This window comes from Orbicella faveolata, unplaced genomic scaffold, assembly GCF_042242905.1.
Source record: "Orbicella faveolata isolate gen_17 unplaced genomic scaffold, um_ofav_v1 contig_1, whole genome shotgun sequence".
Taxonomy (NCBI): Eukaryota; Metazoa; Cnidaria; class Anthozoa; order Scleractinia; family Merulinidae; genus Orbicella; species Orbicella faveolata.
In genome coordinates, this window is record NW_028301536.1 from 806,761 (window position 1) to 826,951 (window position 20,191).

A 20,191-nucleotide genomic window follows, 5' to 3' on the forward strand; every position below is an offset into this window, starting at 1 on the left:
GGGTTTTTATTCCCTAAGATCTGTTTTAGATCGATTGATCAGACACTCCTTTACGCCCGGACAAGCATCTCGATGCAAGCTCAGAGTTTACTGTGATGGCCGTTTCATCGGGTAAACAATTACGTCTGCTCGCCGCGATCAACATCCATTCGTAGGGACTTTGGTATCTGTATCTTAAAGTTCAGTTCGTAAATCTGGTTCAGGGGGAGAAGCAGAGGAAGGTTCATGTTGTGTAATTCGTTCATCATTGCGGGATTACTTGATTTATCGGCATTCCCCCGTTTTGTCCGCTCACATTTTTCCCTGTCCAAGTCTTTCTTCACGTGTGTTTAGACGTGATCCGATATATAATGATGTTGTTTTGTTCTACATTATTGGCGTCGGTGGAGTCCGCCATCATTTGAAAGCATCGGGAATGACTCGAACGCACTATTTACTTTTAAAGCACTATTAATATCGTAGCTTCATTTTAAAGATTGTCTCATTTTCCATCGGCCCTTTCTGGTTTATTTTTTTATTTAATATCATCGACATGTCACTTAAAACAGATTATGACGCCTTTCATGGCCGCAAGACGAAGAACCCTAGTGAGAGTATGTAAGGAATGCTGGGAGAATTTCCTACAATTTCTCTCCTGTACTTACAGTAGAAGCCCCTTGCGTCCCGTCATGCGGCATGACATGCACTTGCTAAATCCTCTAAAGCAGACGATGAATATCCGAGGCAATAACCATAGCTGAGCGGGCCGAGAGCAGCGATAAAAGTGGCCAGAATCGTTCTGCGAATTCTTTATTTGCCCGTGTTAAGCTCAGATTTAATGGAACTCGAGTATGTCTATTCTCTCTTCTCTAACTTGCCATCAGTTGACTCGGTATCAGCCATTTTGGGTGCTTCGAAGCACAGCTGCAAGATTACTGTAACATTAGCTAACACGAAACAAGTGATGCATCACGTGAGTAGATAGGTGTAAATCCATGGTCTGTGGAACGGGGAAACGGACGGCGGAGGACGGAAGGCGGGTGGCAGAAACCCCCACGCAATCGCCGCCCCCACCCTGATGCCGCCATCATTCCGTCTACAGTATCAACTTACAAACGTCTGCATCCATATGTGGCAAGAGTAATCACTTTTTAAGTAAATTCTTGAAAGAGCTGTACAGTGTCACGCTATAGTTGATTACGAAATCATTCTCTATAAGAAAAAGGTCAACGATCTACAACTGGCTATTGTAGTTTACTGTATACATTAACACTTACATTGCCAACATTTATCAACAGTTATTTTACCTTGTAAACCGTAAAATATATCTTTACATGGCCTGCGAACCGCGGAGTTCCTTTTGTTTTCCCTTTTTTTCACAGCGTTCGCAGGCTGACCATTAAAACAATCATGAAAACAATCGCCATATCTACATATCGTTCACATATAGTTTAACATATCGTTTACATATCGTTTAATATTTTTACAACAGAAAAGATAAAAGGCATCGTGACGAAATTTGAAGCCCGCGAATACTGTGCTGGAGATAAATGCCAAAACATTTGCCTGTATAAAAAAAACGCGCACGTACCTTTTGCCCTAAATACTGTGATGGCTCGACTATTGACTTCAAAAAGGCTAAAGACATGAAAGAGAAAAATCTTCAGCTAAACACCTACCGATTCAATGAGTTTTGATAGTACATATATATTAAAAGACAAAAACAGGACCTTGCGGACCTTCAGAGAATGTGCTTGGAAAATTTGCTTTCCAGAGCTTTAAAGAACAGCTAATTGGACGAATACGCAGTAGGGGCGGATCCAGACCTTGACCTAATGGGGGCGCCAGTATCCAGACCTTGAGCTAAAGGGGGAGGGGGCAGGCCCTCCGGCCCCCTTCCCTAGATCCGCCTCTGCACAGTATTAACATTTTGTAGGACGTCTTCAGGGGTTTTCGAAAGTCTTCAAAAATCTTCGTAACTTATGAAGCGCCTTCACATGACGTCACGGCAGCCATATTGGTGTTCCAAAACAATGAAACGGCGGCCATGTTGTACCGAACCAATCCTCTGGGAGGTGAACTCTTTTCTTATGTGAACACTTCATTTTGTTCCAATAACTTTGCATGGCTGCTGGTCATGTGAATGAAAACGTTCTATCTCGGAAATGTCTTCGGTGATTTAGACACCAGAGTGAGATAAAGATTGGAAGTACTTTGTAAACAGTATTTCATGGTTCTTACAGTCAAATAGCGCTTTTGCTGAAGCAACTAGAAAGTGACCTTTTCAATTTTAATTTTCGAAACTACACGACAAGCACATTGTAGCCAGACAAGTAGTAGACTGTTCACAGCCCTCTATTTTCTCCTATATTTATTCGATCGTTGAACGCGCTGATAGAATCGCGAGAGAATTGGACGCCAGCGCGAAACGGAGGACTTGACTAGGTAGGGGGTGGGAAGCGACATGCTCGCTTCCCTCGCAAACCCCAACCCCCACCACCGCATACTTCGCGCTCACTTCGCTCGCTTTGTCTTTCGCGGCGTAAATAGAGAGGCTGTGAACGGTCTAACAAGTAGGAGCTGTAAAGAACTTCACGCAGTTTTAGTTTATGGGTCTGGTTCTGCTGGGGAAATATGTCCGTCAATCCAATCCAAGAACTTCTTGATGTCGGTGTATACACCAGGCCTCCCCGCCTGAGCACAGCCTACTCCCCAGCTTGTGGCTCCAGCAAGAACGTATCTGCCCCCCTCCTTACACACAAAGGGTCCTCCGCTGTCTCCCTTGCAGCTGTCCACCTTACCCTCCTGGTAGCCGGCGCAGATCATCTTGTCGGTGACAATTTCCCCGTCGCCTTCCAGGTACTGCTGTTTACAAGTGGCGTGATCAATGATGGGAACACGGGCGACGCGGAGTTTTCTGGAGCTCCAGCCCGATTGGTGCGTTCTCCCCCACCCGGTCACCGAGCAGTTTGTCCCCACGGGGAAGTGACTGGAAGCGGTCGGCAGACAGACCGGGCTCATGGTCTCGTTGTACCCAGCCAAGGGGCTTGCAAAGCGCAGGAGTGCGATGTCGTTGTTGAAGATACTGTGGTTGTATTCGGGATGCATACAAATTTCGGATACGGCTACAGGAAAACAGAGTACCAGAGTTATTATTTGGTTCGTTAGATATTGCAAGAAGACGCTACAACCTAATCAATCTCGCGAGTAACTGAATTGAAGTCGCAGTCTCGTAGCACAATGATGTCACGTGACCTAGCCCCAGACCTCACTCTAACCTCTAACCGTATGCTTCTAATCTACTAACGCTTTCATCTGGTACAGTTCTATGGTCATAGCCAAGATTAAATAACTGGCATTGTGCAAAATTTTTACTTGTAGTGAAGGGTGAAAGCTGATTATTCACCGCTCGTAAGACAATACAACATTCTTTTCAACAAATGAATTAAAAAGTATTGCCTTTATGGTGTTGCATATGTTAGTTCTCTTGTTAGGAAGTGACATTCAGGCATTCAAAGCGTATCGTGGTAATTAATTATAAAGGGGTTACGTCACGGTTTGCGCATCTTAAAAAGTTTTAAAAGCCTCTTCTTTCAAGTTCGTCGTTTGCAATCCGTGTTAATCTTCTCCATCCTTAACCGTCCTCGTTCCTTTATGGTTTATTATTACCTCTTTAGTGTTTTTCTATCTTAGTAAACCATTATTTCAGGTTTCCTTCAACTTGAAGGTAATTTTGCACTTAGCCAAAATTCAAAATTCAATAATTCAAAATACCGTGTCTCAGCACCAATTTCAACTTACTCTTTTGAACCTCGTGGCCATCAATGTTGTCCTTATCAAATTCTCCAAGTATAATTCTCAATCCAGGATTCGGTGCTACGCATCCGTTTCTACTTGGACTGTTACGGGTGATACAGTGGGCTGCGGTCAACACCCACTCCTGGTTGATGAGAGATCCTCCGCAAAATATGAAATCATCGTCCTGTTTCTGGAGCCCAATCTGCCACGGCCAGTCTCGATTGGAGGCTACTTCACCTCCCACAATACGACTAGCACTGGGTTTAGGGCGACCGCAGATTTCTGTGCAAATAAGATAGTGGGCATTATTAAAGAAGAAACGTTGGAGAAGGTGAGATTTGTGATACCACCACTTGACATCATCCTATTTATTTCAATGATAGTTAATGTGAATTTAAGAGAATCTGCAGACTACATGTATATCTCCTTGTTGATCGCATATTTATGTTTTTATTTTTGTATATATCCGATTATTGTGTAATTTATGTTAGGTAATAGCTTCAGGACTCCTATTGATAGCAGAGATGCTTTGTAATCTCCCTGAAGGGACTACCCTGAAATATTTACCTTTACATTTTTATTTTTAAATAAAGGTGTCTATCTATCTATCTAACTTATTTCTCAACAAGCACTACGTGACAGTCCGTTAGCATTACGAGACAATCTAATAGCCGCTGCGAACGAGATGATGTGACTGACTCGAGTTTCTTGTCACTTACCAGCTGGGCACTGATCTTTCAGTGAGCATGGACGCGTTTCTTGATTCTTTCCAACACAAGGTTTACCATCGTTCTCAGGAGCAGGGTTGTCGCAGTATCGATTTCTTATAGTGAATCCAACACCACATGTCTTTGAGCAGGGAGTCCATTGGCTCCAGAGACCCCACTGACCATCAACCACTAGGGAAGAACACAGCAGTGGTAAGTGACATGTCAAGGGAAGAAATCGTGTTCTCAATTTTTGAGGGAAACACTGCTTATGGTAAATAAAGCTTTCCTCATTCTGTACCGACTAAGCTACATTAAACGCCGCTTTTAATACCATATAATTTAAAACTCGGTCTGTTAATGGACGGGTTTAATTGTGCACGTGGACACGAACGGGGTTGAAGAGACTGCATGGAAGCCCGGCCAGGGAAGTGATTTGAGATATGCAGCCGCGTTATTTGAGTTGCCAAACTCGGGATGTGGCTTATCTGCGAGTGCGGCTCTCGCCGGTGTTTACGGTTTTTTTTTTTTGCCGCGAAACCCAAATAGATACCTACTTTCCACTAATTAATTTGCCTATTCACCGAAGCAGTCAGGTTACCACTTGTGACTAATTGAATTAGAGTATACCAAATGAAGCGCAGGGGAGAAAAGTTACGAAAAAGCGTAAGTTTGTTGAATGAGCCGCACAGTTCATATGAGAAGAGACCATTTTTTTGTTTCATTTTTTGTTTTAATAAAGCGTCTAACAAAATGCAAAACACTTCAGATAACATGCTCTTCTCTTTGAAGAAACCACGTGATGCAAGGGGCATCTTGACTAAAAAATAGGCTGAATTTTTCAACCGCTAATTCATAATCAGTCTTACCCCAATGTTAACCATTCTTGTTTCTTTAGCCTTTATAGTTTATTATTACTTCTTTAATGTCTTTCTACTTTAGTAAAATATGATTTAAATTCAGAATGACCAAATATATTGAGTCGTAGCTTCTTTATGCCTTGCTTGCCTAAGATCCTTCAATCTCATTCACAGAGCCCGCTACCCTTTTAGTTAGAACCAAGAATTGAAACTTCGGGGCGAAACGGGAAGGCGAGACAGCATGCGCACAAACAAAACATAACAGGATTTTGTCAAGAGCGTTGGGCGTTTAGTCACTGCTGACCGAAAACGCTGTGAACGAGATTGTTCAAGAGCAAGAGCTGTATTTACGTTGTTTCCATGGTTACGTACGTTATAAACTTACAAAATAACTCTAATTATGTATACCTATAAAACAATACGCCTTAACTCTCAATAACTTAGCGTCTACTATTTATTTCATAATGGCTAATCCTCTATAAATAGCATAAAACAACCCTATGTTTACATTCAGTACTGACTAAGGGTCCTTGGAAAACCAACATGAACAGGGGCCGAAATCTAGCTTCAATGTTCTTACAACATTGTTAACTTCCACTAGAAAAGTAGCTAATCTTTAATCTTGTCTAGAGTGGACCTTAAGCCTTCATGTCAACATATAAAATTTCCTTGTTGGTCACGATACAAACTGGGTGCTGCAAATTGGAGGAATATCATCAATGATCACATGAAAAGTAAATGAGATCCATAAAGGATAGTCTAAGCAGTATCAATCAATTAACTTTATTTAGAGAGGGTGACACTTGACAGTATAAACTGATAAACTAGTGGCCCTCTGTGCTTAAAATCTACAAGTAATTATAAAATAACTAAGTATAGTAAAAAGTATGAACAATAAAAAGTTACAATGAATAAAAGTATCCATCTTCAGAAAGTAAATCAAGCGAAAAATTAAACTATTTTGTGAGAATATTTAACAAATCGATCAAACTTTTTCCTTCTCCGGCTACACTCTAAGAGACCTGGGAAATAACGTCTGAAATGTTCACAACTCAAGTGGAATCAGGTGTTGCAAGCGAGATTTTCCACTACAAAACCTTCTACATTTTTGGCGCCATTTTTATGGAGTGTAGATCATGCACAATTTGTTCAGTCCGTTCTTTTTTCCTACAGTAAAATTGCAAATAACAGGCAAAATATAAAAGTTTTTCACTTTTGCAAGAAGCCGACGATTTCCTGTGAAAATTCGCTTGCAATAGGCAGTTAACGTCATTTTAAGTCTGATTCACTTATTGGAAAAACTTGTGATGATATCTCAAGATTCCTCAAGAGTTACGGGTTAGGCTATTGCCATGGTCTATACTCTCATTGACTGTAGTTCTCCACAAAATGAACACGCGAGAATTGTCTCCGTTATTTTCAAAAAAAATATTACTGATGAGTAATACTTATTGTATCGACTGTTCTACCAGAAATTGTGTGTTGACCATTTTTTAGCTTTAAGGTTTAAGGGAGTGTTATTAAATCGCTATTGCAATTCTGACTCTTCTAAACTACACGGCAAGCTTTGGATATAATAACTTGTTCAGTTGGCCTTGAGAAAGCACCATGTTACCAGGAGAGGTTTATTCACAATCCTTCCGCCCACAAGACGTCAAGTCGCCTTGGTTACAGGCTATCCACGAACGCAAACAGTTGATGTTTGTGTAGACCCCAGGTCTCTTCTTCTGGGCGCATCCAAAGCCCCAGCTGACAGCCCCAGCCAATACGAACGTTCTATCGTTTTCCAGACAAGCCAGTGGTCCTCCACTGTCGCCTTGGCAACTGTCAATCCGACCCTGCTCATACCCGGCACAGAGCATGCGCGATGTAATGCGGCTTCCTTTATACATCTTCGCGCACTTGCTGCGCTCGATGATTGGGACCCGGGCCACACGCAGTTTGTCTGATACAGGACCGGACTCCTCTATTTGACCCCATCCCGTCACGAAGCATCGCGCACTGGCTGAATAATTACGCGCTGAATCTGCCAAGCAGATGGGGCTTACAGAATCGGTGTAGTTGACTGCTTTGCTTAAGTGCAAGAGGGCGATATCATAGTCCATAGTTTGATCGTTGTATTTTTGATGAACACAAATGTTGGAAACATCTATATAAGAAATAATAAGAAAAAAATTTTAGAAGACTAGTGGACGGTGATTCTCCTCAAAATTATATATGTTTAACAAAAAATAAAACCTAAATAATTCAGTTTCACCGATGAAGCTGAGAAAAAAAAATATTGAAAAGAAAACACAAAATTGAAAACGACCAAACAAATTCTCTTACAACTATATGTCTCGTTTCCTTCAACTTTCTTTAGATCCGATTCTCCCAAGACAACCTTAAATTGCCGTCTGGGGTCTGAGTCGACGCAACCGCGTTTCCTGCCAACAAAATTCTCCACACAATGTGCAGCGGTTACCACCCATTCTTTGTTGAGTAAGGACCCGCCGCAGAAGATGGAACCATCGTGAGGCGACTGGAGCCCAACTTGCCACGGCCAGTTTTGAATGGAAGTTACCTTGCCACCAACTATACGACTTGAGGGTAGCTTGGTTTTGCCTAGTTCAAACAAAAAAGAAAATAGTTATTTTATTTCTTTTATGCCTGGTGCCTGCGGCTTTCTTAAGATCAGAGCTTTTGCCTCTTAGTTCATTTTGTACAACAAAATGTCGAGACATTTTTTTGAGAACAAAATGCCTTTTTCCGGGTTCTCGACGCGCTAGGAAATCCCACTTCCGTCCGCTCTTTTCTCACCACCCCGAGCGGGGAACTTCCCTTCCCGTTTCACCCACGTCTTAAAAGAACAGTACACGAATGAAATAAATGGAGCAGTAAATTAAAGAGTTCGTACCTGTAGTACACCGTTGTGTCTGGACTCCATACCCTTCGCAGGGCCTTCCTCCGTGTTCCGGGGGTGGATCGATACAGTATCTTAATCTTCTTTTCCTTCCTGCTCCACCGCAGTTTTGAACACATTTGCTCCATTTGTTCCAAGGGCCCCAGTTTCCATCTACCGCTGCAACCAAGTAATAGATATTAGAAGTACAGTCGATGAGGGGATTTAGAAAAAGCTTTAGCTATGACAATACGAGATGGACTCTGTCATTACCAGCCTCGCCAGAGAAATCATCATCATTTCCATCGTCATCATCATCATTATTGGTACGAGCCTCGTCATATCCATATTCACCTGTCCAAATTGTCTGAAAACAAGATAAAACCGGTATTTATTGCATAGGTCTGAAGTTAAAAAATTTTTATGATTTCGCAGAACATTCGAGCAATAGTGGCGAAAATAAAGTTACCAAAAAACCCTCATAGCATGGTAATGTTTTGAATAAAGGTAAGAAGAACTTATCGAGATTTAAGCTCTCCAGCTGACCCCGCGAGAGAAAATTGAACTTGAAGTTATCCATATTGCAATTAAAACACACGTTTCGCGTTAGTTGAAAACACAAAACCACACGCATTAAGCATTCTTACGAGGTTTGACATTGACTCTTACGAGAATGCTTGAGAATTTAATCGCGGGGCCACTTAGAGAAATTAATCAAAGTGAGATGTTTTAAATAGTACTCAAAAAGTTACCGTGCTGTAAGTAAATTTTTAGTCAATAATTTTTGCATTTATTGCTCGAAGTTTGAGCGGAATCCGTCTTGATTATTCTAAGTGACCTTCTTCTAGTTCACTTGTCTCACCATCTCAAAACCTGAAACAGGTTTAAAGAAGCTCAGTCACGCATTTTGAGTTATTTTGGCCATGAACAAAATCACCTTTAAATTGAAGGAAACGTGGAAATAGTAGTTTGCTAAGATAAAAAAAACACCAAAAAATGATAAATTTAATAAACCATAAAGGAGCAAGCAAGGCTAAGGATGGAGAAGATTGACGCGGATTACAAACGGCGAATTTGAAAAATTTAGGCTTAACTTTTTTAAGATGCGCAGAACGTGATGTAGCCCCTTTTAGCAAGAAGAACCGTTTCGTCGCCACAGAGGACTTTGCTGGTATTCTCAGTAGCTTGTTTCATCGTTCTTAAAAATCTGATAAAAAGTTGTGTAAGCTGCCCAAACTCTCAGTGAATAAGAAACTTCTTTACAACATGATCAAATAATGATCAAGGCAATATATAATCAACTTAGAGTCGGATAAATCGATTATTAACCGATACAAAAACATGTTGTTAACTTATCATCAATTGATTACTGGTCATCAAACTAATCCCTAATTAGTATTAATTGATTAATTGTTATGTGCCAACGATGCCATTCTAATTTAATTACAGTCCCAAGGCGAAAAAAGGGCGAAAATCTTCAAACATCATTTAGCGTTGTTGTTGTACTAATCCTGGGTGATTTCCATTGCTAACACTACCAACATATTGTAATTTCTTCTGGGAACAGACAGACCATATTTCATTTACTTTTTTTTCTTGATTTTGCGCACATTTTTAAATGAATCCCCTGAGTATCTACTAGCACAACTTTTCATAGAGATTATAGAAAATGGTTTGGCAATGTGCCACAGCCGATTAGAGGCCAAAAAAGGAAAGAAAATCTGGATTCTTTGACTCTTAAATTTCTTTTGCCTGCTGAGGATTTTCACAGTACGCCAGCGACAAAAGCAAGTTAGAAGTGTGGAATTTAACAGCATGCCAGACAAACGGGAAAACGAACTATTGTGTATGAAAAAAGGACGCCTGAATAGGAAATTGTCTGAATTTTGCAGATCTTTGGTGTTAGCTTTTTCCAAGACTTCACAGGCACGTTCGTAACTGAATTGAGTTAAATATTTGATAAATTAGCCTACAACCATAGTTTTGAACTAGGGTCATAATCACATTTTGCGCGAAGTTAAACAAAGTTTCCTGGTCTTAAACGTTCGTGGCGAGTGAGGAACCGGCAAAAGTGAATACCGACATCAAATGATTACGGATAAATGATGCTTGCTTAACATGCGAGACCACTTGGTCTTAAAACATGGACTAATCCTACTTAGACAGTTATAAACGTAAACAAATTCAGACTTACCCTTGTAGCTTTGCATCCGTTTGACGTGAGAAGAACAACCATCAACAAAACAGCAATGAAAGAGATCTTGAAAACACTGCTCATCTTCAGATGTTTCTCTAACGCGCGCGAACTGCTCATAAAATTAAAAATCGCCACTCGACTTCAATGAATTCACCGCTAACCACAAAACGTGCTTTGCAACGACGAAGAATGAAGCTTAAATTTCTCTATAAAGTCCGTCCGCTTGCCTTTATAATCCAGCCGCTCCCGTTGTGAGATGAGGTGACTCGCTGACGGAATGAAATTGAGACGTGAAACAGAAACGGTGAAAACTGTTGGAAACCAGCCACAGGGTCCGAAACAGGAATTCGATTGGCTTTTTCCGAGAGATCCAAAATAAATCGGTTATATGTTTGGAGACATTTCGGCCAACACTGATAGAAGAATCTTTTGTGAATAAAATAGCACATCGTGAAACAGTTTTGCCCTTTTTAAAAATGCTTATAAAGTTAAGCGTTCCAGTCATTGCGTCTCCGCGTGGGTCAAACTGTGTGCGTTGAGAATTGTCTCTCACATCAGGAAACACAATGAAAACGCAGCGAGAAGGTCGGAGATTGAAAAATGTCAAAAACGAGGTAACATCCCTCAATGTGCTAACAAAAGTGGTTTGTAGAAAATTCAAAGCTATCACGAATTTAAGCGTGGAAAAACTCGTAGATGTTGCAACTTTATAGGCAAAAATCCCAAAGATGGAAAATTTGATCAAACAACCAGAGTCGCTTCGATCTTTCCTACTGCTCGCAACCCTGGATTTGGCACAAGGAGAGCTGACTTATTTCTAAAACTTACGTAAGCTTGTTAACCTTTGGTAACGGAGTAATTAAAGGAAAAGTCTTGGAATTCGTGAAGGTAAAATGACGTCAAGAAACCTTTGTTTATAGGGCGAAGGTGTTGCATTCAGGACAAGACTGGATGGGTTTTTTTGGCAAACATAACAATTTCAATTCATAATTGACACTAATTATAGTTGACCGCTGTATAAATGTGGCCACGTGTTGACAGGAACTCGTCATCGCTGATGAAAAAAGATATAATTAACGAAGACTCCCATACCGTAAAAATTCCATTTAGGACTAAGTCACTTCGATCCTTCTCACGAAATTTATCGAATCCAACGGTTCCGTCCATTTATGTTTAGAATAAATCTTTTATCAGTTATGGGCGACAATCTTGAATCTATTTTATTCTCTAGGAATGCATAGTAAACATTTCCATTTCTATTTCGCTTTACGTTTGAAGTTTGCGGAGAGCGCGTGGTGCGTTTGTGGCTTGAGGCAGACGAGCGCGTGCCAAGCGCGTGGCGACTGAAACAAATGCGTGTGTCAAAGAAAAACAAGATACACATGCATGTTGTTCAAGAAGAACCGGGTAAAGAGGGGAACAGGGGAGTACATTGGCAGATCGACAGATCTGGGCTGATTTGGCCCTCTAAAGAGCGCACGGAATGCGGACTTTTGCCATAAATTGAGCGGACTCGCGGATTTTGAATACACAGTAGGAACTTGCATCGACTGTGAGTTTTCCGTCCAGATTCTGCTCTCTGCCTGTCTCGAAGTCGCACGTGCTAATGACATGGGACAAGGTGTTGTGGCGTCACTTAGCAAAATCTCCGGAGGTGGGGTACTCCCACATATAAGTTATATGGACGTGTGCCGCTGTGAAAGGTATGGTTTTCAAGCAGTTTAGTCTAGGATAGGGTACAGAAATCAGACATACAGTTTTGGCCCTAGAAGAAAGTATAATTTAACGGAAAAGCAACCAGTGTATAAATAATTTAGCTTGAAAACGAGGCTCTTTACCCAGGGTTCTATAATAGAAATTGAAACTCAGAAGTGACTTTGTAAAATCTTTTTAAGTTAGCGTATGTTGGACAACGATAGTGATAAAGTTTTTGCACTGAAAACAGCTAGTTTGGGATAAGGTAGGGGTGTTTGGTGCCTTGTCTAGTATAGGGTTTGGAAAATCAAGCTGATCATGGTCTAGTATCAGCTAAGAGTTTCTGTGTCCTACGGCACACCCATACACAAATATTTACAGAGTACCACCCCCAGGACAAAATCGATCCGCCTCATTCAATTTCATGGGAAAACTGAAGAAAAAAAAAAAGACTTTCCCTCCGGCTACGAAGTGTACGAATAATCATATTCATGACTGATGTTCTTACAATACGTGAAGCAAATTTACATATTCGTTACCTGGACACAGCTGTATGTTACAATTCGCTAACTGGAAGCTGGACCCTTGGCAGACCAGGCCACCATTGTGAGGGGCTGGATTGGTACATGTTCGGTCCCTTCTCCTGTAACCGCCGCCGCAGGTCTTTGAGCAAATGCCCCATTCGCCCCAAGCGGCCCAATTACCATTAACTAGACATGTAAAATAGACGTTTAACGCGGAGAAACTCAAAATACGTCCTATAACAATATCAATAATTTGCCAGGCAAACAAGTAATGAGAATTAAGAAAAGCTTCTATCAGAGGATATTCTTGCTGTAAAAATAAGTTCTCCCAACTGATATTAAAGAGAACGTATCGGCAAACAGAAAGGGTGTTAACCAACACATATCAAGATTTAAACTACTTAAAGCTTCTAAACTGAATGCTATTTCAATTTGATGTTGTTCTTTAAAGCATTTTGCACGCTTGAGTGGAAAAATACGAAGGTAGAAAGAAGAAACAAAGCAGAACAATTTTGATCAGCAGCTCTGCTACTGTAACATTCGAGCTTCAATAGACCACTTTCGATATATCAATATTCTAACATCGATCCGAAGCTTTCGGGTCAAAATTGCAAATTTTAAAGTTTTCTTTGTCTTTCAATTCCCAAATGATACTTGGATGCAAAGAAAACACCGCCAAACATAGAAGTTTGTCCTGAAAGCCTCGGAACCATGTTAGAATATTGATATATCAAACGTGGTCTATTGAGACATTGAATCACAACAGCAACAACAACAACAACAACAACGGTAGTAACAATAAAGTGCTAGCTACGTTACCCTTGCATGGTGAAGAGTTACAGGATTGGGACTGAGTAGAGGGCCCTGCACAGGTACGGCCTCCATTCTGAGGGGCTGGATTAGAGCATGTACGGCTCTTGAACATGGTACCACCCCCGCAAGTCTTTGAACACGCGCTCCATCCGCCCCAGGCTCCCCAGTTGCCATGAACTGGCACTGTAGAATAAGAAGCAAACTCAAAAATATGTATATTACATGAAGGTCACTCTCGAATTGTGATTAAATTTATAACAATAATACGTTCTTTGATTGGCTTATACCTGTGCTTCAAAAAATGTGACCACATAACGCGATTTCTGACTGGTTAAAAAGTCGGTTATGACGTAAAAATACATAACCCTTGTATTTTGTAAGCTTTATTATGTAGAAGAGCTAGAGAAACGCTACTTCTTGTTTACAGAGCCTGATGCAACGACTAGAGAACGCCTGGGAGACTTCCAAATAGCTGCCAATACTTGTTACACCTAAAGCCAGGGAGACGACGAGGCCTTATAACTAGAACACTGCACTTTGGATCGAGCGGTCCGAATTTGAGCCCTGACAGACATCATTGCGTTGTCCTCTTAGGCAATACACTTTTCTTTTAAAAAGCCTTTCTCTATCCTCGTGTATAAATGAGCGCCGGTGAATTCCTTGCGATGGAATAGCATCCCACAAGGGGGAGGGGTTGAAGTATTCCGAGTCGTTCCAGATGAATCGCAAGCCTCCTTCTGAGACGGGGGTCTAAATTGAAGTGTTATTGAAATTGTTCCAACTTTGCAGTGAGGTTACGTAAAACACGGTCACCATTTCCTTTTTAATTATTGTAACACGTAGAAGCAGAAAAACGGTAAATAATTATTGGATGATCTTTTGGACACGTAATGCACACAACAGTTATCCACGAGAAACGGAAAGCAAAATGACACTAAGTTGCATTACCTTTGCATGGTGAGGGATTACAAGATGTCGATTGAGTAGAGGGCCCTGCACAGGGACGGCCGCCATTTTGAGGGACTGGATTAGAGCATGTTCGGCTTCTTGACTTGATGCCGAACCCGCAGGTCTTTGAACATGTGGTCCATCCGCCCCAGGCTCCCCAGTTACCATTAACAACTGTGAAAATGAAAACCAGTTTAGTTATGTATCATACTTAAAGCACTTGCTTCCTCTAAGGTGGGGAAATTTTGTTACCAGAGTGGTTTTCTAGATATTGGGTTCCCGAAATCAAACCGATTGTATGTGGCCAATCACAATTAAGCTCCAAATACCGCAACGTACCAATCAGAGCTCACAGTGAAAATTGAGTGATGCACCCTCAGCTTCAAGGAACAGATCATGCGAAATATGCTCAGATATTTGTCCGCGAACAGTTTTCCGAGAGCGTAACTGGAGGAAAACTGTGAACTTTAGGGAACAGATAATGTCCAAGGACAAATATCCGAGCATATTTTCGCGCCAAATGGAGGCTATCGTGTTCATTACCTTTCAAATATTTTTCGCAACACGCGCGGTATTCATTCACGTGACGCATTTAAACCAATCGTGCGCGAACGAAAACATTTGATGAATTATGAGATAGACTGTAAGGAGTTTCTCTTTTCCTCGAAAACCGTAGGGAAGAACGGAAAACAAGTAAGCGTGTGAGCGTGACTGTCGTAGCGCGGGTGTCACGCTCGCAGTCACGCTCGCACGCTTACTTTTTGGGGGTTCTTCCCACGGATTTTCGAGGAAAAGAGAGATTGCTCGCAGTCTAATTCTGAGACTGAATATTTTTTCATATAAGCTCTTTCAAATAGAACTAAACCTGAAAATAATTAATAAGTAAGGCAAAATATACGCCAGTAAGGTCAAAAAAATTTGAAAATCAGATTAAAGCAAAAAGAACGAATGGATGTTTCATAAATTTGGGAAAGGTGAAAGATGTCTGTGTTTTTGGTGACCGAAAGAGTCTGGGAACAACATACCGCACTTTTTGCAGCTTTTCTTGCAGTTAGGCACCATATATCGAGGATTTTTCTGACATTCTCCATTTCTGGCCCAGGAATCACACATCCAGTTGTTATCGAAGCAACTTGATGACGAAACTAAGTGTAATGAACAAAGAGTAAAGATGTGTCATATTTGCAATGCGGGGTCGATTACTAATCGTAATTAAACTGCTCTACAATTTATTCCTCGATCGTCAATATTAGAACACAGTCAAAGCTACACACCCTTGAGATGTCAATGATTAAGCAGTCAGATTAAGACCCAAAATTAATCGTAGACCGCTTCCACTGAGCTCTGCCGAAACCCCGTTAATCTTGGAGAAATTCCTGCGCGTTATATGCACCCAATTTTGGCCGTCAGAGTTTCTCCTAATGACCCTAGTGAGGCTCCAGTGGATTTTTTAGACCCCCTGGACAGTCTTTGTGTTGCGTCCGTTCGTTACCATTAGCTATTGTAATTGCTTTGATTTTGTTGATTGAAAGTCATTCCATTGCAGTACATCAGTAAAATGTGGCGTGAATCACCGTACCTGGACACTGCTGAACGTTACATCTCACGGATTGATAGCTGAGCCCGTAGCAGCGTGCTCTGCCATAGCACGTGCGCGTCCTAAACCTGGAACCGCCTCCACAAGTCTTTGTACACTTAGACCAACTCCTCCAGGCTCCCCAGGAACTTACTGGAGCTAAAACAACAACAACAACAAACAAAATAACATCAACTAACGCACTTTATTCGTGAAGTTTCAAGAGTGTCTTGACTTTCTCTTTGTTAAGGTTTCCAACCCGAAAATAGTTGTATTTGTATTTTCCGATCGGCCTCCCCTTGATGCAGTGCGTTCTCATCATCAAGTCCTTCTTAGGAGCGACTTGGATTATTTCTGCTGGACTAGTTGATCGACTATCTATGAGCGCGAAAATTAAATTCAGTTCAGGAGTCCAGCGATAACTTACCACAAAGGCCGCAGCTTTTCTTGCAGTATTGCCTCATGTACGCAGGGTTTTTCGTACATTCTCCACGTTGGCGCCATGAAGGACAGAAATGGTGATTATCAACACAGCCTGTGAAGACATTTTAAAACACGAAATAATGAATTAAGACTTCGGCGCGAAGGAAAGTTCTCGATTCTAGACAATACGTTGGCACCAAAGAAAGAACGTAAACTAGCATTTGAGCCAATAAAGACCATCGAATAAGCGGGTTGATAACTGTGAACTCATTTTTGAGGCCCAATTAGAAGGGGAGGTCTGACTATCCCCTATCCCGTGGAATTCGTCTAATTATCCCGTATCCCGTAAATTTCAATGTCAAAAACTATCAATTTGCTACTCTATTTCCAGGAAAATTTGTTCTTAATATCCCTAATTGTCCCATTAATGTTTCCCCCAAACATCCAGTATTCTGTTAACTTTTTACCTAAATATCCCGTACTCCAAAAAAAACCCTTTTAGGGCCTCATGTTTTTCATTTCCCCATGCGCGACATTCGTTAATCCCTCGACGAGTTAAAAGAGCTAAATTGAGCGACAATGTTTTTTCTTGAAAGTTTTGTCCCTTTACAAACTAACGACCTGAAGCAGAGGTAAGATGCATACCATTTCACTCACAGAGAGGGACTCAAGAAAAGCGCTAATTTGTATAACTGAAACTGCATGATTATGCAAGCAACTTCAATTTATATCCATAAGTTAGATCTGTTTTATCTTGCCGTTACATAACTGTAAGTATTTATTATTTGCTGTTTACCACTGGGATGCCAGTTGAAGCAATTTACAAGGTAGTCGCAGTTTTAGAAGACACAGGTCCACAAAGAAACACAACTGGTTACTGAACACAAGATATTAATTATACAATTTTATAAATCAAACAGTCAAAATTTAATATTGTAATCTATACAAGTAAGGCAAGACCTATATTCATATATTATTAGGATGGCATTCCCTTTTTCAATAGTTAATTGGCCACCCATTTCATTAAACGCAAACGTTAAGCGCTCACCTTCTGAACATGACGAAGGCCTTTTAAGACGTTTCAAAATTCAAATTAATCATACCTGTTCTTTTGACAGCTTCTCGCTGGCCTGCATTTAAGCCGTAATCGTGTAAACTTTGCCCAGCAACGAGTAAAAGAGTTTCAGCTATTAAGAAATAGCTGAAATATCCAGCGAGTTCCAGTTTACGAGGGATTGTAAGGGATATATACCTGGACATGTCAGACTTGCAGCTAAGTGGTCTTAACGACCGCCAACGACCGTTACAAAACATTTTTTGAACCAGATATACTGACATACCTAATTATACTATTGAAATCCCGTGAAGCGTGAAAATTCATTTGATCTCCGTGGAGCTGAATCAAACGAAGTTTTTTAGAAAAGTTTATTGACAAAATTCTAAAAACATAGGAACTAAAAGGCCTAAAAGGAAGAATTGTAGTTCTCCCCCTGCTACTATCCCGCCATCGAACTGTTTTGTTTTTGCGAATACGTGGCACTGTCAGTATATCATCAAACATTAAACACATTCACGTTTCTTGCAAGGATACAGGGGATATATACTCGACGTCACTTTTCATAAATTACGTTTAATGCCGGACTGTTGATCCGGCGTAATTATCAATATTTAAGTCTAATTACTCATTACAATATGAATACAATATGATGCGAGCAGGTGACGAGAAGAAAGAACGGCATCAACCAGGAGATAAAAATAGGTTTGGATAATCGACTTGACTTCCTCACGACCCCTGGCCGATTATAACACAATTATGCTTTGAGATAAAATACACTGAGTGTGACTCGAGCGCCGCTGGTTCAGAGCAGAATAAACATCAAGAATTCATTAGTGACATTAGTAATGGAATTTCCGGTAGGCATGCGAGAAAAAGAAACCAAATAGTAGTTTTAAAAATACATGTAGGAACAAAGAAATTGCTCTACTGATCTGTTCTCCTCAGCCCGCTGGGATTTGCGTGCGCTAATAAAATTTCACAATTTTAATCCAGGGCTTTTGCAATTCTTAAGGTCAGAATAACTTTTGACTACCCACAGCCACGCTATTTCCTCAACGCCGTGGAAGTTCTCTCGCGGTTCTTTCTTTCTTTCAACGATGAAGGCTGGAGAGTTACCTTATTCCCCAAGGGGGACGGGTTCTTACGGCAACGGTTGGAAGATCGGGGTGAGGGTGGGGGGTAGGTCCCATGTCGCAGTTGTAAATTTCGAAGCGTTACACTGCTGGTTTGTCGTTTTCTTTCAGCGATCTCAGCCGGAACTTGGCCAGGAATTTTCCGCACCGTTGTCCCATTACGCAAATGTTGCTCGTTTGACGGTTGTGGCAACCCAAAATTACTTAACCTGGTGATCAAGGCGCTGCAACTAAACACAAATACTTGTAGAAACCGAATACACTTCACTTGGTGATTCACTTACTTGTGACTTGTCTCCACAGGCAGCAGCAGACACAAATAATAGATGCTAAGTAAAACTGTAGTTTCATTGCTTGATGAAGAAGACGAAACAGGAAAAAACGATTTCGTCTATACCTGGTTGCGTGCTAAGCAAACGAGTGACGTTTTATGACTATGCTTCGAAGATTTGTTTTATGTCTGTCTATCTATGACGTCAAACTTAGCACTCCTACGGCCGGCTAACATATGTTTTATACGTGATGTCTTAAGACAAAAGAACGCCTTCTCTTCCTATTACACGTACAGGATCGGGAGAGCATTTTGGGGAAGTTTATTTTTTGTCAATCCAACAAAACTGTTTCCGCATTGCAGATTTTCTTTCGGTTTGCACTATTCAAATAGATCGATCGATACATGTAAGATGCGATGACAGGTCTGGCGAGCTGTCCGATCACCCCGGTATAGCGGAAGCCTTTGTAAGTTAACTATTGTTTTTGGTATTGACTTTCAAGATCGAAACACATGGGGCACAAAATCCGGGTGCTCTTGCAGCCTAGGACCAGTAAGGCCCGCGTGACTTATTCTCTTGCGAACCCGGTCCCATGTAGGAGATCCAGGTCTTCGAAATCTTAAAAGCCTGTGAGGCTTTCCCCTGAATATCGCGAGAGTAAGAATTATTGGGTCCGTAGCATAAGGCGAAAACCTTCCTCACGATGTAAGCTCATAAAAAAGGCCTTTACAACACTGCAGGTTTTTGCTCTTCCATCCTACATGAATGTTTGAAACCAGACTATTCGGATACTCGGTCCTCTGGTGGCGAGAGATATAGAATAGAGGATCGAAAGGGGGAATTTCTGGCTAGACGAGTTTCTCTTTACATACGACTGGTGACTCTATCTGAAACCTTGACTTAACCAATCAGCATTCAGCAGGCGGGGAAAACTGCACTGTCCTGACGTCGGTTTCTTTTCACCAGAAAGGCAGTCAGTTTGGGCGAGTTTTCTCCCCTGGTACAGCATCGAACACTCACGGAAAGTGATTTTAAATGCCAGAAACCATAAGAATTTTAACCCAGGAAAATTATGAAATATTTCCTGCCTCTAAGCTTTAAGTTTCGTGCCAAAGCTGGGTTGCCAGGGTCCGGAAACTCACTGGTCAAGTGTGACCAAGTAGGATAAAAGTCATGTTATTCTGAACATAGTATCCTGTTCCTCGTTAAATTAAAGTCAGAGTTCATGGAATCGAGTCTTGAAAAGTTTAAGAGGCATTAAAAAAATTAAGTACGAATTGTCTTTATTTTTTGTTAGTTATAAAGAAAAACACTTCTATCGTTTTTCT

General features: G+C 41.1%; 2 protein-coding genes across 3 annotated transcripts; both read right to left on the bottom strand.

Annotated features, from left to right (window-relative positions):
- Positions 1-1,109: 1,109 nt before the first annotated feature.
- On the bottom strand, positions 1,110-19,101 carry LOC110051065 (uncharacterized). 2 transcript variants are annotated; one of them, XM_089283521.1, is made up of 10 exons: positions 18,876-19,101; positions 16,406-16,513; positions 15,982-16,137; positions 15,428-15,547; positions 14,403-14,576; positions 13,461-13,637; positions 12,657-12,827; positions 4,497-4,676; positions 3,781-4,059; positions 1,110-3,104 (listed from the first exon to the last, which is right to left on the bottom strand). In XM_089283521.1, the coding sequence occupies exons 1-10, from the start codon at positions 18,940-18,942 to the stop codon at positions 2,587-2,589; spliced, it is 1,950 nt and encodes a 649-aa protein (XP_089139647.1). In that variant the 5' UTR covers positions 18,943-19,101; the 3' UTR covers positions 1,110-2,586. The 2 variants fall into 2 exon arrangements, with proteins under 2 accessions (XP_089139647.1, XP_089139639.1); XM_089283513.1 differs by lacking the exon at positions 18,876-19,101 and adding an exon at positions 17,505-18,003.
- Positions 5,196-12,648, bottom strand: LOC110051066 (serine protease 1-like). Its single transcript, XM_020757037.2, has 5 exons — positions 10,420-12,648; positions 8,499-8,592; positions 8,241-8,405; positions 7,673-7,948; positions 5,196-7,493 (listed from the first exon to the last, which is right to left on the bottom strand). Exons 1-5 carry the CDS (start codon positions 10,537-10,539, stop codon positions 6,970-6,972), a joined length of 1,179 nt encoding a protein of 392 aa, XP_020612696.2. The 5' UTR covers positions 10,540-12,648; the 3' UTR covers positions 5,196-6,969.
- Positions 19,102-20,191: the final 1,090 nt, after the last annotated feature.

What these genes read in the sequence shown, in the direction of transcription:
- LOC110051065 (XM_089283513.1), bottom strand. Translation starts at nt 17,739, where the DNA reads ATGTCAGTATATCTGGTTCAAAAAATGTTTTGTAACGGTCGTTGGCGG. An exon ending in TAACGTTCAGCAGTGTCCAG is followed by an intron (nt 15,548 to 15,981) that starts GTACGGTGATTC and finishes CATTACACTTAG; the next exon opens with TTTCGTCATCAAGTTGCTTC. An exon ending in TGGCCACGAGGTTCAAAAGA is followed by an intron (nt 3,105 to 3,780) that starts GTAAGTTGAAAT and finishes GTTTTCCTGTAG; the next exon opens with CCGTATCCGAAATTTGTATG.
- LOC110051066 (XM_020757037.2), bottom strand. Translation starts at nt 10,539, where the DNA reads ATGAGCAGTTCGCGCGCGTTAGAGAAACATCTGAAGATGAGCAGTGTT. An exon ending in ACGGATGCAAAGCTACAAGG is followed by an intron (nt 8,593 to 10,419) that starts GTAAGTCTGAAT and finishes TCTTGTTTTCAG; the next exon opens with ACAATTTGGACAGGTGAATA. An exon ending in AGGAAACGAGACATATAGTT is followed by an intron (nt 7,494 to 7,672) that starts GTAAGAGAATTT and finishes TTTCTTATATAG; the next exon opens with ATGTTTCCAACATTTGTGTT.